This window comes from Rhododendron vialii, chromosome 9a (genome assembly GCF_030253575.1).
Source record: "Rhododendron vialii isolate Sample 1 chromosome 9a, ASM3025357v1".
NCBI lineage: Eukaryota > Viridiplantae > Streptophyta > Magnoliopsida > Ericales > Ericaceae > Rhododendron > Rhododendron vialii.
This window is the reverse complement of record NC_080565.1, coordinates 26294625-26308236: the sequence shown is the minus strand read 5'-3', so window position 1 is coordinate 26308236 and position 13612 is coordinate 26294625. Positions and strand designations below refer to the sequence as shown.

At 36.7% G+C, this 13612-nt stretch overlaps 1 protein-coding gene and 1 long non-coding RNA gene across 3 annotated transcripts; one reads left to right on the top strand and one right to left on the bottom strand.

Annotated features, from left to right (window-relative positions):
* Positions 1 to 3184: 3184 nt before the first annotated feature.
* Positions 3185 to 11607, top strand: LOC131301903 (myb-related protein 308-like). 2 transcript variants are annotated; one of them, XR_009191459.1, is made up of 4 exons: positions 3185 to 3449; positions 3578 to 3707; positions 4123 to 4939; positions 11483 to 11607. XR_009191459.1 is itself a non-coding variant. In XM_058328413.1 (3 exons), exons 1-3 carry the CDS (start codon positions 3320 to 3322, stop codon positions 4550 to 4552), a joined length of 690 nt encoding a protein of 229 aa, XP_058184396.1. In that variant the 5' UTR covers positions 3185 to 3319; the 3' UTR covers positions 4553 to 5069. The 2 variants fall into 2 exon arrangements, 1 of the variants encoding a protein (XP_058184396.1); XM_058328413.1 differs by lacking the exon at positions 11483 to 11607 and having other exon boundaries at positions 4123 to 5069.
* On the bottom strand, positions 3239 to 4228 carry LOC131301904 (uncharacterized). The gene is made up of 2 exons (XR_009191460.1): positions 4089 to 4228; positions 3239 to 4027 (listed from the first exon to the last, which is right to left on the bottom strand). It is a non-coding gene; the product is annotated as an uncharacterized LOC131301904 (long non-coding RNA).
* Positions 11608 to 13612: the final 2005 nt, after the last annotated feature.

The window sequence follows — 13612 nt, the reverse complement described above, 5'->3', positions numbered from 1 at the left end:
AAGGGAACTGAAAAACTGACAGATGCAGAATCCTGGCCTGGGCAACTAGAAGTCTTATACTATATCCATGAAAGCATTTTCCCACTCTGGCCGATATCATACGTGTTGCATGACCAGTAGATTCTGCTACTCCAGTTTCTTCAAAAGGCAAGCAACCGGCTTAATTAAATTGTCCTTTCCAACATGTCAGAGGCCGGGTCTTGGATTGGGACATGTCAAGCATTTACCAACAATTAAGATCATCAGGGTCAACCACATGGTTTGGGTTTTTTTTTAATTTTTAAATGACAAATAGTTTTGGTGGTGATTTTTACATTCCCATTTTTATAACTACACTTCATTTTTTTTTTTTATCCTTTTGCGATGTGAGTTTATAATATTGTTATTTTTCAAGTGTGAAAGATTGTACAGATAAAATGTTAATTTTGTAAGTTTACATTACAAGAAGATGGAAAAATGAGTGCAATTTTAAAAAAAATAGCGCGAAAATCAATTACCATTCATCTTTTACTTTTTCTAGGAGCTTCTCTTCAAGGGGGATTGTTTGGCTTTTTTGAGGTTTTGGGGTTGTGTGTTGTCTCCTTTCATCATGGCAGTTCTTGGTAATTTCCCTTTCATAGTTTCATGTTATTGGCTCAAAACTAAAGTTTGAGGTGCGATCGCTTTAGACTCTTCAAAAATTTATGAATTCTACAGCGGGCACCTCGTACTTTGATACTCTTATAATAGTTTAAAAAAAGCATCATCTTTAATCTTTACTTTAGGCTAGCTCCCGAAAAATCATGACCGGTCTTGATGTCATATGTAGTTTTTGCTGAGAAAAAAAAACCAAGAAAGCATCTCCCCAAACCTAGCCATCGGTAAATTGGAGAAGAGAATACAAACTTTTACTAGTTGGGCAAAAGTATTTTCAGTATTTTATCACACCTGTCAAATTTAGAAGAGGCAAAATTCAGACAAAAACGTTAGGCCCACCTGCTTGAGTCACGCATTTGGAAAGAAGAAAATGAATGTCGTACCAGGAATTAAAACATTGCACTTGTGATCCAGTCTATCCAGAATATATATATTAGTCAGAAAAAAATTAGTTATATAGCACTCTGCAAATAGTCAGAAAAAATCGTGGACATCTACGTACTTTCTTCAAAAATTAACTAGTCCCAAAAAAAAATTAAAATAATATTTGTCGCCTAAAATGTCAAAATTAACTAGTCCCAAAAAAAAATTAACATAATATTTGTCGCCTAAAATGTCTATTAATTAATATTTCATCGCAAATGGTTTGCAACAGAACTTCAATTTCCTCGCCAAATGAGTAACATTAGGCGACGGAATTATAATTTGATCGCATAAATTATTCTTTTGGCGACGAAATTCCTTTTTCTCGTTAGCAAAGGCGATGAAAATTTTGTCACCGTAAATATACATTTGCGACGTAAATATATACATATTTTTTTGCAGCATGAACAATACATTTGGCTGATCAGTGGTCTTTCGATCTCCATGAATTTGAGTCCTAAGGGTGAAGTCGTGGATTCGAGCTTATGGAGCAGTGATTGACTCCTATATAGTAATCTAATTGACTAACATCTTATCGTGTTGAAAAAAAAAAAAGAAAACCCATAGCTCTCAGTTAAGTTTAATTCAATTTTATTTTGGTGTTCCGAAATATCGATCCCAAAGCTATCAGTCAACACGAAAACATGTGACAATCCCAACCTTTTCTTTTTGTTCCTTTCCTAGTACTGGTAGACCAGCCTCACATTTCTTCTCTCTCTTCGTAGTTAAGTCGTTCCTGGACTTTTTCTCTCCAACATGTTATACTTGGTTTCATAAAGTAATTTCTGTGGATTGTTGTGTCCAGTTGTCGGCTCAAAGAAAATTATAGACCAAGAAACCCAGAAATAGAAAGAAAAAAAATGTGAATGATCATTCTATCATTTAAGGGAAAATGAAGGCTAATGACGTGTTTTGATAAATAATACCTGTCAAGGACATTTTCAGCATTAACAATTGTTCTCAGCATGTCATTGGCGGGTATTAATTATCAAAATACGTCCTGGGCTGTCATTTTCCCATCATTTAATATTGGTGAACCAAATATAGGAATAAGTATGCCATTGGAATTAACTATTCCATTCCAACTTTGATTCATCAAACCAAATATACTCTAAAGGAATAGAAAATTCAGTTTTATGTGAGTGTTCTGTTGACAAAGAATCTTGTAGAAAAATTAAAATTTCTTCCTTTTTTTTGGTTAGAGTGATTGGCTTTTTCCAGATTACGACAAGCCATTTGGAGTCTGTATTGTTTCTTTTTCCATTTGGGTTTGGGAGGTGGTGTGTAGCTTGTTGAGTCTAGATAGATACTCTGCCCGGTGGATCAAGATTGGTTGATAAAGTCATCGCCATGCAAATTCTATTACTAAAATGCATTCCGGAAAGCTACAAGCATATGCATTTTATTTTGCATGCATTTAAACCCTGTGTTCTGCTCTTATTTTGAAAATGATTAAGATTTGAGGAGATAATTTTTCAGCTGCAATGAATCTGATCTGATGCTGCTAAGGAACTGATCTCGACCAGTTTTATTTCCTGTGCTTTCAATTTTTCGTTGAATGTAGTCTTTTTGTATCCGTTTTCTTTCTTTCTTTATTTTGAACTCTGCTACTTGCTTTGCCTCAATTTTTCTTTGTGGCTTGCATTTAGCTTCTACCCTCGATATACCCTTTTGTCAAGTTTTTATATAAAATTAATTATTGCTGATTAAAAAAATATTTTCTCATCGTTCTCGTGCAACTAAATAGGGCCCTAAAGTGTTAAGTTCAAAATCTTTCAACTGTTATCAATTTTTTTTTAATCTAATCTGTATAAAATATTTGTTCCGGCTTTAAGTGGGCCTCTGCTATGGGACGGTAAAATTTATGCTGTCCAAGATTAATCAAAGTACACAATCTAGTGCAGACAATGGTTATTACCAAATATATATATATATAGACACACACACACACACAAATGACAAAACATGTCAAACCCTCTGGCTACCTGTTTCTCCCTCTAATAATCATGCTATTGTGGATCACGCAGGAGGCGAACCACCGGTCCAAAGTCAACTCTTCTCCTCCTCCCTAGCTTTTACCCACCAACTATATACATACACACATACACATATACCACCCCAAATATATATATCCCCCGTTCCCCATACCTCTCTGTCCCTCCTCCTTCACTTCTTCTTCTTCTTCTTCTTCTTCTCTCTCTCTCTCTCTCTCTCAGTGAAGGGTGTTTGGGAGTTGTATGCAAAGATAGTACGTAGTAAAATGAGGAAGCCATGTTGTGAGAAGCAAGACACGAACAAAGGGGCATGGTCGAAACAAGAGGATCAGAAGCTCGTAGATTACATTCGGAGACACGGCGAAGGCTGTTGGCGTACCCTTCCTCAGGCTGCAGGTTCGTTGTTTTCGGCCGCCATGTTTAGCTAGAACTAGGGGAAATAAAAAATTAAAAAAAGGGGAAACAGAAAAATTAATGGGTTTCCTTAATTTAACTTTATGTTTTGTTTTTTGTTTTGGGATCAGGACTACTTCGATGTGGTAAAAGTTGTAGGCTAAGATGGATAAATTACCTGAGGCCGGACCTCAAAAGAGGAAACTTCGCCGAAGACGAAGAAGATCTCATCATCAAGCTTCACGCACTCCTGGGCAATCGGTACTTGGACATATTAATACCCTCTCACAAATATATATCTTCGCAAAATGTTGTAATACACACTCTATCCATAGAAGTTTGGACGTAAATTTATATCATCAATTTGGGACTCATAATTTTCATGTATAGCATTTGGCACATAACTTAAAAACAAAACCTTTATATATGAGTTTTAAACTTGATGTCCTAAATATTATGCAAAATTAATTGTAGCATTTTCCTTAATCTTTTTCTTCCTTTTGTAAGGCTTAAGTAAAACTTCATAAAAAGTAGCACCTATAACAAGATTTGTTATAATAAGAAATATATTGCTAATTCTACTACTATCATTAATTGTACTATGATTAATCCTTTGTGTGTTCAATGTCCCGTATTGAATACATCCTAACTACAATGGGAAAATATTTCATTTTAGGTGGTCATTGATAGCTGGGAGATTGCCAGGGCGAACGGACAACGAGGTGAAGAACTATTGGAACTCTCATTTGAGAAGAAAGCTCATGAACATGGGAATCGATCCGAAAAATCACAGGCTAAATCAGAATCTCCCTCGCTCTCAAAACCCGTGTGCCTCTGGCTGTGCAACAACTTCTTCTGCTTCTAAAGAAATCGTATCTCATCCATTGACGACCAAGTTAGGGGAGAATGATCAGCTCTCTGAGGCTGCAAGTTGTCTAGAGGATTCCACCCGGTGCTTGCCTGATTTAAATCTTGATCTTAAAATAACCATTGATCATTCTTCTTCAATATCCATCGTTGAAGTGGAGAAAAAACAAATTGATGAATCTACATTATCAAGGGATTCCAAATGCGACACGCGCCCCACCCTTCTTCTCTTCGGATGATACTTTTCGTCGAAGCATTCTATCTAAAGAAAAGAAATTTTTTGGCACGGGGGATCGAACAGCGAAAAATATCGGACTTTTGGTCACATTTTGATGAACTGCATCATTTTAGTGAATATTTATAACCAGTTATCAGTTAAGGGAAGCCGATAAAGTCAAGAACTGACTTAAACCATTTATTCTTTATGGTTTAAGAGGGAGGACTCGGCTTAAAACATTGATATTCATTCAAGAGCTTAGGACATCCTTGTAATTGTTGCAATTTATTGGATAGTTTTCGTTCACATTCCATAAATATATAGGTGTACCATATAATATGGCCAAGGTAGTGAACTGTTTGGCAAGAGCCTAATCCCTTTGTAAAGTTAGAACATTTCTGCATTGCAGGTTGATTGAAATTCGTACCATTTATATATCAATAGTGACTCATAAATGTAATGTACGTTTTTTTTTGCTCGGCAAAAGGAAATCATGTAAATTCTATACATTGTTAATCACCATGTTATCGATCGGTCCACTGTTGAGTTTGTCGATTCCGGTTTTCATCCGTTTATGCGTGACTTGAATTTTTGTTTTGAAAAGAAAATAATTTTATTAGCTTGACCAGAAATTACAGCAGGGGAGGAAGGAAATCACACATGAATTAATTTGACTGACAAGTCCAGCCTTGTTGCAATAATATTCTCATTAATTAGCAGAATTCGATTTGGTAAATATATAGTACTGAATTGTGTTTCTTGTTTAATCTCATCAATCTTAATTGGCACCGATGATTTAATCTCCAACGCTGCACAGGTATATATACAAAAATTAGAAACATCAATAGGCAAAGTCTGACCGATATTCTGTGGGGTTTCAGAGAATATTAGTCTGCCTTAATGGATATCGCATTTGGTGTCCAAGGCTTTTTGGTGTGTTTGTGTTTAGATCTTGGTGTCCGTTTTTGGGTTTGCTTTTGTATCTTTCTTTGGTTTGTTTTCGCTGTTTCGTTTGGAGTTTTCGTTTAGGTTTTTGGGTGATTTTTTTTTAGGTCTTCCTCAGGTTTTTGTTGTTTTTAGTTGGCATCTTGCCGTCCTTCTTTGGTGGCTTGGGTGGCTTTTACATGTGTGCCATTGTTTTGTTTAATCGTGCTAATTGTTTATAAAGATTAATAAAAGCTTTTTGCTTAGAAAAAAAATTTAATGGATATTACATTTTCCATATCTGGCTGAAAAAAAAGGATACATGACAATATAAATTCCTATCCTTCTTGTTCTTCTCCATTTTTTTTCATCACCAAAACCTAGTTTCCTTTTGGATTGCGAATACCAGCCTTATCAAGAAGAGCATTGGTTAGTTTCATGGAAGGCAGGGACGGAGTTAGAATTTTTATCTGGGTGGGGGGCGAACATTACATTAAAAAACATTAGAAGATGGAGCACAGTTTGCATATTTATTGACTTTTGAAAAAATTAAAATAACATACTAAAAAGTTTAATAAAAGATGTTTTTGTAATATGCATGCACACTACTAAACAAGATTAATTTTAATTTTATCTATTCACTAAAGTGAGGCATCTTAAAATATTGTGACGCTCTTTCATGTCATTAAAAAAAAAAAATCGATGATAGAATCGGCATCAAAATTTCTAACAATGTCCTTCTCAAGTCTATATGTAATTCTCGACTTCTCGACTTTGAAGAATGTATATTTGCAAATCTCGCGGCCCAAGAACTATTAGTAACGAGAGTCGAACCTAATATTATCTTAAGAGGGAGTAAACCCCTAAGTCCTAGCTGTTTGCATATCCGTCGGAAAGGATAAGGATAAGTAGCCATATACTCCTATATAAAACCCTATCTTTCTTGTTCTTCTTGTTCTTCTTGATCTGTTTTTTCATGACTAAAACCTAGTTAATTTCCGGTAGGATTGCAAAATACCAGCCTTATCAAGAAGAGCATGGGTTAGGTTCATGGCAGGTGCCATGAGTTTTGCATTGAATCAATAACTCGGAATTAATTAAGGGATTAAATATTCAAGAAAAGAAATATTTAAATGAACCTCGATCTCTTTGCTTAATGGATTGGGATCGATGCAATGAATTGTGATGGTAGCTTCACACATACTACTTCTAATTCGCTGCGGAGTGGTTGCATGTGAATCGATTGTTTCCAACTACCGCAAAATCATGAGATGTACATGTTTTGACCTTTTTCCTTGTACAACTTATCCCAAAAAAAAAAAACTTATCCCAAAAAATAGTTGCAACATTTGCATGAGATGATTGGTCAGGAGTAGGCCAATATAATATATATCTACCATTCAAATTCCCTATGTTGGTGTGGGAATAGCAAGTACGATATAGGGATGGCATTTGGGACGTTCGGGATGGATATGGAGATTTCCGTCCCCGATTTCTGAAACCAATATACGACCCATATCCGCCCCGATAACCGAACGGGGAGGGAAAAATGAACCATAACCGAACCATTCATTTTTCGGGTAATCCCCGAACCGAATAGGTAACTGAACCAGATCAGAAAAATAGGGGAAAAAAACCAACATTTAGCCATTCTTTCTGGATAATTCGGAAATTCTTCAAAAAAAAAAAAATTTCATAACAATACAAGTGAATACAAACCAACAATCAGTGGGTCGAAGGAGAAGGAGAGAAGAAAATGATGCCAAAACGAGTGAGCGCGGGCCGGAATCGGAACGAGTCGTACTGTCTCAGTCTGTCACCTCAGTTTTCAACTTTGTTCGGTTCACCGAGTTCGAGATCCTTTTCGTTCTATTCTTCGTCATCGCTTTTATCATCTTCAAAGATCTCACAACTAGGCCCGAGTACAATCAGATCCTCGTGAAGATTTGTATCCTTACTAGACAAGTTTATCGAGAAACATGAAGGATTTGTTGGATCAAAAAGCATATCTGAAGAACAAAAATCCATGTGAGATTTGGGGGAAGTTTTGGGTTCTGTAAAATGAGTCCAGAGAGAGAGAGAGAGATATCACGGAGTCACTCACAATTGCCGCTCTCGGCAACTGGTCTGATGGAGGAGTGGGGAAATGGGGACAAACCCTAACCGGTAGTGGTATAAGTGCATATATATATATATATATATATATATATATATATATATATATATATATATGGGTATTTTTGTAAATAAATTGGTCCGGTTCGGGTATCAGTTGAACCATAACCGAACCGAATCTGTTCGGTTATCTCCCACCCCCACCATATCCACACCAATGGAGAATATTTCAGGTATGGTTTGGGGAAAAAAAGCAATTACGGTTCGGATACCCATCGGTTTGGTTAAGATTGCCATCTCTAATACGATACAGAACTGGAATTAATTTTCTAAACTTTCCTGTCCTAGAACTGCATATTCTTTCGAGAAAAATGTTAGGTACACACCCGCCAATCACAGATCCAACCTCACCCTTGGATCTGTAGTTTTGGTGGGAGTGAATGTAGGCACTGCTGTTCTTTCAATGAGTTTCTTCTTCTTATACGTCAATGTATGCATTAAGGAAAGTGCTTGGGTGTGGGTGCCAAAAATATTGGCAATGGGTATGGATCGGGGCTAGAGAATGCTATTCCCAATCCCCAAACCCCTTCTCCGTCTCTGTTCCCGTCCTGATCCCCAACGGACCGGGATTGGTTTTTTTCCTCCATTCCCGCGCCAAATGGGGAACGGGGATCTCTGTCAAATAGTGCAAAGTGCAAGTGTATTTGGTGGATCAAAGGTCTGAACAACAAAACAACTAGATTATTTGGTGGATCAAAGGTCTGAACAACATCCAAATCTACTCGATCAGTGGAAGAGTACTTCAAAAACTGCCTAGATAGATGGTATGAGGAAACTGGCGGTTTGAGGTATTCTGATCGATGCATCACAGGCAGTGTGTGTTTGCTGTTTGGGCAGTCATTCAACTTTGGGTTGGACCTTATTTTCATTCTTTTGGTGTTTTTTTTTTTTTTTTGGGTAAATTAGATATTTCAAACAATTCTATTAGAATGTAGTCCTGGGTACTTGACCCCTAGAGCATCATCCGCGCCTCCATTTGCTTCTGCCGCAATTAAGTTGGTTTTATTTGGCTGCTCCTATATGTCTTCATACTTATTGGGACTCATAGATATTAAGCTTTAACTTTGTATGTCCTTTTCTCGATGTACCCTTTGTCAAGTGTCGATAAAATTATCTTACATTAAATATTAAAGACACGCACAAATTGTTGCATGTAACTTGGTTTTCTGGCTGTTTTTACTTGGAGTAAAGTATGTAACTAGCTACATGCATTAATTTTTTTTTTGGTAAGTAAATTTGATTTCAAAAAAAAAAAAAAACCGCGAAAAGCTACAAAAACTCACAGGGGCATACCCCTGGGAAATAAAACCAAACCGGAACTACAACAAACAACTCCTTCCAAACAACCAGAAAAAACTATCTACAAATTATTCACACCAAAAATTCGAGTATCCAGAAGTCAATCCTCACACAACCTTTCATTCTGGGCTGTGAACTTCACCGTACGTATGCCAAGAGTTAAGCCTAGCACGAATCGCATCAAAAATTATTTAAATTAATAGCAGTAATTTTTCTTACACAATTTACACTGTACCCTAAATAGCAGTATATATCTAGCAAATCATTTAATTTCTGAAAAAAGGTTGGTGGACAGCTAACTTCATGAATGGTATAGGGAACCAACAGTAAGTAACAAAGAAATCTAGTTGTGCGTATTTATGGTGCCTAGTTTTGTCAAAAGCGGGGGCGCTATCAGTCATGTGTAAATTGAAAGCCGGTACTAAAATCCCAGTAGTATTTACATTTTTGGATTTTTCTCTTTTTTTTTTGGGCTAAACTGAAATTCTCCGCATGCTCTGCCGTGGAGCTAGAATTTAGTTTTGTTTATCCTGGGTGAACATTACCCTCCTTTCTATTGGTTGAAATAGTGTGAATCCCACCATAAAGTGATGTCATGCTTATCAAAAAGTGTATTGTTTGGATGAGACCGGCCTACATCATTTCGTAAATCAATAAGAAAGAGGGTAACATTCACCTTGTTTTAAGAAGAGTGAACAAAATTGGTGGCATGTGAGATGGGTGTGCCCGGAGTCATTGAAAGGTCTTTTCTTATGGTGGGAGGACAATAGTTTCAGAAAGTGGGAGCAACTCTTGTGGGAAGTTACATTCTTTGCGATTTTGTGGTCCTTGTGGTTGGCAAAAAATGCTTATGTGTTCAACAATGCAACTACAAGTACTGGGGAAGTGGGTGAACTGATTAAATCTAGAGTTGCAATGTGGGCAAAGGCGAAATTCGACATAAATGTGTATTCGGTGGAAGATTTTAGAATTTTTCTAGATGGAGTTAGGTTGTTGAAGCTGTAACTTTGGTTGAGTGGTGAGGTTAAATCTAGAGTTACATTCTTTGCCATCCAACTTTCTGTTGGATGGCAGTGTTTTTGTTGTTTTTTTCTCTTTCTTCTGGTTGGATCGAGTAAGTGTGTAATCTTTTGGTGTTCTAACCGCTCGTATCCCTTCGAGTTTTGTTATAAAATTTCGTTTGCCGAGCAAAAAAAAAAAAAGAGTGAACAAAATTGCACTATGTGGAGCTACCAAGTCATGTGTGTTCCAACTTCCAAACTAAAGAAATCAAATGTCCAAATTAGTTAGGTCACGGGAGTGTTATGGGCAAGTCAATGACAGAGAATTACTAATTCCCTTGATTCTCTGAGGATACAATTAATGTGCATGGATTTCTCCCAGTGCAACAACTAAGCTTCTGCTTCGAAAGAAATCGCATCTCATCCATTGAAGACCAAGTTATGGGAGAATGATCAGCTCTCTGAGGCTGCAAGTTGTCTAGAGGATTCCACCCGGTGCTTGCCTGATTTAAATCTTGATCTTAAAATAACCATTGATCATTCTTCTTCAATATATCCATCGTTGTAGAGGAGAAAAAACAAATTTGATGAATCCACATAGGCCTGTCAATGGATCGGATCTAATCCGGATCCGATCCGAAAAATCCGATCCGATCCGGATCCGGATCCGATAAAGTCGATCCGATAATCCGAATCCGGTAATTCAATACGGATCCGGATCGGATCGGATTAAATCCGTTATCAATCCGAATCCGAACTTTATTTTTAAATTTTTTTAAAAAAATAGTAATTTTTTTTTTTTGAAAAAAAAAATGTTTAAGAAGTTGTATTTTTATTTTTATTTTTATTATTTTTTTCGGAAAATATTTTTTTTTTAAAAAAAAATTGTATTTTTTTGAAAAATATAAATTTTTTTTTGCTAAAATTTTTGAAGTAAAAAAAGTTTTCAGATCGGATTCGGATTTTTGGATCGGATCCGGGTTTTTCGGATCCGGATTACCACTGTCGGATTTGAGTCTTATCGGATCCGGATCGGATTGGGTCTTATCGGATCCGGATCTGGATCTGTCCGATCCGGATCGGATCGGATCCGGTCCATTGACAGGCCTAAATCCACATTATCAAGGGGTTCTGAATGCGACACGCACCCCACCCTTCTTCTTTTTAATTAGATGATACTTTCAATCGGAGCATCATATCTAAAGAAAAGAAATTTTTTGGCAAGGGAGATCGAACAGCGAAAATATTGGATTTACGGTCTCATTTTGATAAATTGCATATTGTAGTGAATATTTATAAGCAAGTTAAGGGAAGCTGATAAAGTCAAGAATGACTTAAACCATTTATTCTTTATGGTTGAAGAGGGAGGACTCGGCTTAAAACATTGATATTCATTCAAGGGTTTAGGAAATTCTTGTAATTGTTGCAATTTATTGGATAGTTTTGGTTCACATGGCATAAATAGCTGTAACATATAATATGGCCAAAGGTAGTGAATTGTTTGGCAACAGCCTAATCCCCTTAAGTAAAGTTGGAACATTTCTACATTGAAGGTTGATTGAAATTCGTACCATTTATATATCAATAGTGACTCATAAATGAAATGTACGTTGATCATGTAAATTCTATACATTGTTGATCAACATGTTATCGATCGATCCACTGTAAAGTTTGTCGATTCCGGTTTCATTCATTTATATATGCACGACTTAAATTTTTGTTTTCACAATAAACTAATTTTGTTAGCTAGACCAGAAATTGCACATGAATTAAGTTGACTGACAAGTCCAACGTCCTTGCGGCATTCTCATGCATCAACCAGAATTGGATTTTGATAAGTAATAGTGATTGTCTTCGGGAATTAGTCTAACTTAATTAATTACAGAAGTGGTGCAAAACTTGCAAATCTCCAAAGCTGGGTAGATATTCAAAATTAGAAAACGGATTGTGATTTTGACACTCCTAGGCAAAATCTGACTGATATTCTGTGGGGTTTCAGAGAATACTACTGTAGTTTCCGGTGGATATTGCATTTTCCTATCTGGGTGAAAGACAAGGATTTCTTCTTTTCTTCATGGCTAAAACTTACGTAGTTCAAGTGACATAAGGTTGTTCCTCACTCATTGGTCTTGAGTTGATACATGGGACGTGATGGTTGGAAGATGAGGCTCTAATCAGGGCTGGCCCTAGGGTGAGCCTCTTCTTCATGTGTCAACATCATGATATAGGTGTCTTGTCCCTTTTTACTTTCTCGATGTATCATTTGTTGAGTTTTTAATAAAATCTTTTTTACCGTTTCAAAAAAAAACCCACGGGACTCGGGCAACCAAAAAAAAAAAAATTTAATTTTGTATAAATATTAAAAAGTTTCCTGCAACTTTTGCAAACCAATTACTTGGTTGAGCGGCCATTGCATGCGTATCAATGATCAAGGCGGGCCACGTTCGAATCCCGGGCACTCCATCCCTTCTTTCCTTTCCCTCCTTTTTTTATATTTTTTTACCTCTTTTTGTTTTCCTCCCCCATACGAACAATATTAGGTAAATAAATAATAATACTAAATTACTTTGTTGAAAATTATTCATTTAACAAATACAATAGTGGAGTAATTTATAAGTGAGTGTTATGTTCTTACGTACATTTGATTGCTAACACGGTTTTTGTTTTTACCTTCGAATTACCATTTCGCAAGAAAGTTTAAGTAGTTTGGCTATGATATCAATTGAAAATGAGGCGCCGTTCCACTAAAGAGTATTTTGGGGCTTTTTTTTAAAACTGTTTACACTTTTCGAGATAGGATATTCTTGTCACATATATGAACTAAAAAATCCAAAAATCCGAATAACCAAAAATTAGAGGTACAGGCCCCGAGTTTTTAGATAAATAGAGTACGATGACTGAATTGACCAATTTGCTTTAAAAAATGCTAGGAGAAGTTATTTTCTTTGAATCGGATCGTGCTAATCATAAAGCACTATATCCGGGGTTACATTCGATGTTGATTTTTTTGATGTTATTCAAGCTAAAGAAACATTGAAACATTGATTTTTTGTATTTGTATTCGTATTTTTTTTAAAATTTTGTATGACTTAATAGTAAGTAGGCAACAAAGCATAAAGTTGGGTTTGGACAACCCAAATATCGGGGTCGACACTGGCACTAATTTAACTTGCATTTTGGTTGGGGTCTGGTGGTGGAGTCCACGACAGAGTGACGGATCAGTATTTTATCCCGGTCAACTAGCACTATGGCTTAAATTTGAACATTCCACGTCAGGTGGGTTCACAAGTTTATCGGGGGATCGCAATTCTAATTCAATCCCGTGGCTCCAGCCCAACCTTTAACCTAGAGAAAAAAAGAGAATAAAACCTAGCTAATTCCCATATGGATTGCAAAAAATATTAGCCTTATCTAGAAGGCGGTGAGTGGTGGTCCGACAAGTGGCGGACGTTGATGTGGCAATAAGGTGAGGTTTGGGGTTAGGGTTTTTGCTTTCCTTTCCTTTCCGGCCGTTTGGCTTGGATTCTGCCGGTCAGTTTCCCCGGTCCGGTCTGTACTAGTCTAGGCTGCTAGATCCGGTGGGTGTTGGTGGTGGGCTAATAATTTAGGTTAGGGTTTGTTTTTGGCTGGTGTTTTCTGCTGCAGTTTGCACCTTTGCGTGTTTGGGTTGTGTCGGCGGTTTG

Coding starts and splice junctions, on each gene's coding strand:
- LOC131301903 (XM_058328413.1), top strand. CDS start 3,320: ATGAGGAAGCCATGTTGTGAGAAGCAAGACACGAACAAAGGGGCATGG. Junction 3,450..3,577: donor TACCCTTCCTCAGGCTGCAG/GTTCGTTGTTTT, acceptor TTTTGGGATCAG/GACTACTTCGATGTGGTAAA. Junction 3,708..4,122: donor CACGCACTCCTGGGCAATCG/GTACTTGGACAT, acceptor ATTTCATTTTAG/GTGGTCATTGATAGCTGGGA.